Source organism: Olea europaea, unplaced genomic scaffold, assembly GCF_002742605.1.
Source record: "Olea europaea var. sylvestris unplaced genomic scaffold, O_europaea_v1 scaffold2751, whole genome shotgun sequence".
NCBI classification, from domain to species: Eukaryota; Viridiplantae; Streptophyta; class Magnoliopsida; order Lamiales; family Oleaceae; genus Olea; species Olea europaea.
In genome coordinates, this window is record NW_019245951.1 from 1 (window position 1) to 4,551 (window position 4,551).

Below are 4,551 nucleotides of genomic sequence, written 5' to 3' on the forward strand. Positions count from 1 at the left end.
ATTCTTGAAAATTTCGAATGTTGCTGGGAAACACAAAGTGAATATGGCAAAAATTAATAATTGGTATTAATTCTGCCATATTGCGTGGTAATTGTTGACACACAAAAAGTTCAGCCCAAATCGAATAGCCCAAGGAATGAAACCCAATTGGAGGATCCCCAAATCAGATAGTCCAAAGAACGGCCCAATCAGGCAATTCATGATAAATGCCCAAATAGGGAAACCATGAACGCGGTAATACCATCGTCCAAGCTTGTAAGTCGCCCAAGATTTGAGCGAATGGATTGTCATGCAGTCGCCTAGAGCTGTTACCTTGTTCTCGCCTAAACCTTCGAGTCATCCAAGATCTTAGCAAACATAAGATGTTATGGTTACCCAAAAGTGCGGTTAATGAAGCAGTTATTGAGTAGCCCTATTATGTTCCACGATTCAAGGAATTCAATTGAAGACGGTTGAACGACAAAAAATAATGCCAGCAGTTAGAGAAGACAGTTCCATGACAAGTTGGCCACTATAAAGAAAGTGGGCAGTTATAGAGCGATCAAGCAGTTTTTAAGCGGTTGATCACGAAAAGATCATCCAGGGAGTATAAAATGAAGAAAAGACATAGAGCAAAGGACCCCCAAATCAAACATTCTCAAATAGAGAATATGTAACTTTCAATTTCTTAGTTTAAATTTAAACACTTCTTTTCAGTAACTCGTGTGCTTGCGCCTCTTGGAGGCATTCTGTTTTATTTTCCAATTGTAAAGTTATCGCCAATAAAAATACCCTTTTTTGAGACTTAGTTTTAAGAGATTTGTCCCTTACACAATCATCTGATCCCTTTTTAATTGTTAGCGACTAACCCGCGTGAAACAGGTGGATTGCACGTTGTGGATCTATACAGGAGGACAATAATGGTGAGAGATGTGATGCGGTGGATTTATTATTGCTGGTTTCATATTGAGGGAGGGGGGTGGGAGAGAAGAAGACGATCCATTTCTCATTTTTTTTTCTAATTTATGTTTTTTAATTATATAATGTGGTAAATAGAAAATTATCATTTTGTCAATTTAAAATTGATTAAAATGTGGTCAAAGTTTAGTTTGATGGTTAATTAACGGAATTTATTAAGGAAATCATCCAAAAGGGTCTCACATGCAACGTTTAAAAATGATATGGGTGATAATTGCAACAAATGAAAGGTTTAGAGAAAGTTAGCTGCTATTTCAAAAGTTTGGAGTTTTTGCTGCAAGTATTCCTGGAAAATACAGAGATTGCAAGTGGGCCATGTGATGAAGAGGCCCGCTTTTCTTTCCGTTAACGAAACCGTGTCCAGATCCCCCACTGTGAACGCGTAACCCGCCTAAAACTTTCAACATTACAGATTTGACCCCCAATATATACGCACAGAGTTCAAGCGTGCCCCTCCATTTCGCTGTCTCCTTCGTTTCGAAGGAACTGAGGAGTACCAGTCATGGAGTTTTCTATAAGTACTACCGCCACGGCACTGTATTTTCTGGTCTTGCTCTTCGCAACTCGCGTGACTGCACTCGTAGGTAACTCCCAAAATTCCTACTATATCGCTTCTGTTTTCGATTTCCGGGAAGAATTTTGATTGAGTATTTGCCTTTTATTTCTATTATTGATGTGCGTGTTCAGCATAAATTTAGTCATATAATAATGTCTGCGTAGAGAATAAGCTGTTAATATGAAGTATTTTCGGTGGTTTCCATATGTGTGACACTTTTTGGTGTTGCTCTCCACCACTCACATGACTACACTCTTAGGTTAGGTAACTCCCGGAGTACTTAACAGTTAACAAACCATGACTATTTCATTATTTTGAGAATGTTGATTTGATTGTTTTTCTCTGAGATTCAGTTCCATTCTGATAGAATATTACGATCACAAAGTTTATTTTGATTGTTGATGTGCATGCTTATCATAAATTAAGTTATATAAGATTGTCTGCATACAGAATAAAAGAAGTATTATTGGTGGTTTTTCTTTATGGTTAATTTGTTTTATTTTGTTCCTTTCTCGTGAAGTTTGTTGTGGATTTTTTATTGGACGTCGCAAAATTAACTCTAACATGTTAACAGATTGAAATTAAAAGAACCATGCTTGTTGTACAGTACAGCCCCCTCACACATGAGGGGGAGGGGGCCCACCATTAATTAAAAAAAATTGGTGGGCCCCCTCATGTGTGAGGGGGCATACACCATACTGTACAAGCATGGTGTACAACCACCATAATCCAAATTAAAACTTGAGAAAAGTTCATGAAATAATGCACTTTCTGGAATATTGGGTTAGGCAATAATGTTTATTGAATTTTATTCTCGATCACAATTTCCAAGTGGATTTTATTCATTTAATTGAAATTTTCATCAATATTGATTGAATTTGCTAACCTATAAAGTATGTGGAAAACACTGAAAAGTTTGCAATAGTAAAATTTTTAAAGAACTCATAAGGTATTGATTTGAACTCCGAATTAGTTGATCAAACAATAAGAAATTAACTTCAATACATAACATGAGATGAGGAAGGAGCCTCTATGTATAGAACATTTTGTTTTCTAGCATTGGATATAAGATATATTCATTAGCTGAATGGTTAACGGATATACATGGCATGGCTGCATCTTCATGGTGATTACCCCCACATTTTGACCAGTTTAGATAGAAGTGCACTTGGAATAAATTGAAATTTGGTTGTTTGCTGTATATTATCTAATGTTTTTGTCTTTAATCTCGCAGGTGTTGGTGTGGAAAATAAAGTGGTAAATGTGACTTTAATCCCTCTTGTGGAATCTCTACGATACAAGGATGTAAGACTATGCGAGCGAATCCAAGTGTCTGGTCTATCAAGACTAAAACTTGGGAGTTATTCAAGTGCACGCCAGGTCACCTTGGTCCCAATTCCGGAAAGACTTCATAAGAAAATGCAGTTTTGTTTCCACTGGTAAGCTAAAAGGAAAAAAGGTTGCCTTTGAATTTTGGCATTTCAAGTGTTGAATTTTTCTGTCTGCAGACAGTTGTATGTCAATAAAAAGCATTTTGCAGGAATTCTTCACTTGGACTGTGTCATTGTGAGAATGATAGCTGGACAAGCATGCAGAATAACGTGTTGAACTCTGTCATTTCACCATATGAGGACAGATATATTGATGTGAAATTCGTTGATGACTTTTCTGCTTTGGAACCAGTTACTCTTACTGTTGCTGTTGCAGAAGGTAATTCTTGTGTCTGCTCATGCTTGAGTTTTATGCAATCCTATTGTGTCATCTGTTTTGACGTCTCCCTCCCTCTCTCACACTAGTGCAGAGTTTCAGAGATGGCGTCTGCTTTGTCTTGCTTTTGGTTTTGTACTATTGCTGCTGGCACCGATTGTTAGTAGCTGGGTTCCTTTTTATTACAGCATTTCAATGGCTATAGGAGTTTACCTTGTCGTCATAATCCTTCTCTTCCAGGTACCATGCTTTCATTTATTTTGATTTGATTTGCAGTTACTTGGGTTTCCATTTCAATGATGATACTTCCTTTTTCCTTTTTCTTTTCTTGAATTTCTTTTCACGTCTTCTCGTATTAAGCCAGAAGTACCATTCTTAATGTACTAAGAAAGAAGTCACTTATGTTAGGAATATAAGACTCCCACAAATTTTTGAGCATGAGGTCCGAGTGAAAACTGCAGATGACTATGAGCCAAAGCATCTTGTTAGTTATTAATCAATTGCCTTACGGTTCCCGAGGAAGAAAAAATACGAGGAGCCAAATGGAAACTGATCACTTCTTTGAAAGATAACTACCTTATTTAATATGACATGGACTGGAATGAAATTGATCTTTTTGCTTTGTGGGATTAATTAATTGGGTGGGGATATGGGCTTCTTGGCTGAATTCTTAATTATTGAGGAAAACAGCGGTAAATGCAAGAGTTGAATTTTGAAGCAAACAGGAAGTTCCAAGAAAAATATAAATGTGGCTTAAGTGATGAGGATTGTAGAATGCTGACCTTTGGTCTTCTTGGCCTATCTTACCTTACATCTTTAAGGAAAGTGTTATGGCTAATCTTAGGTGAAAAATCTATTGTTGATGTTTTTCTTGGGCTAATAAGAAAGTCCTAGTAAGTTATTGCAGGAAAGAAACAATTATTTGTAGCCTCTGTGGGACTATGAGAATATCCATAAACAACAATCCTCTAACGGCCTTCTTTCATCCTTTGGCTTTGGTTCTTTTTTGGTATGTGAGATGTGAAATCTTATTCGGGATACTTAAGTATTTTTACACCATTTATTGCATTATGAAGTTTAATATTTGACATGGGTATAGGATTGAACAAGTTTGTTTGGAATAGCTGAAAATGTGTAGGGTCTGCCAGAACATTGGGTATAAGTGGAGCACTTTTTCGAAAGTGGAAGAATGACATGTGAAAACCTTTGTTAACTACAATTTATTTATTTATTGATTTCTCTATTTATTTATTTCCTTCATATAAAAAATAGTCCAAAACAATAGACACTCTGTGCATGCATAATACTATGTTGTAGGGCTGCAAGCAAAA

At 36.5% G+C, this 4,551-nt stretch overlaps 1 protein-coding gene across 2 annotated transcripts; it reads left to right on the plus strand.

Annotated features, from left to right (window-relative positions):
• The first annotated feature begins 1,341 nt into the window (after positions 1 to 1,341).
• Positions 1,342 to 4,543, plus strand: LOC111383759. Of its 2 annotated transcripts, none has more exons than XM_023007901.1 (4): positions 1,342 to 1,541; positions 2,748 to 2,952; positions 3,054 to 3,223; positions 3,310 to 3,468. In XM_023007901.1, exons 1-4 carry the CDS (start codon positions 1,460 to 1,462, stop codon positions 3,423 to 3,425), a joined length of 573 nt encoding a protein of 190 aa, XP_022863669.1. In that variant the 5' UTR covers positions 1,342 to 1,459; the 3' UTR covers positions 3,426 to 3,468. The 2 variants fall into 2 exon arrangements, with proteins under 2 accessions (XP_022863669.1, XP_022863668.1); XM_023007900.1 differs by having other exon boundaries at positions 1,345 to 1,541; positions 3,315 to 4,543.
• The last annotated feature ends 8 nt before the right edge of the window (positions 4,544 to 4,551 follow it).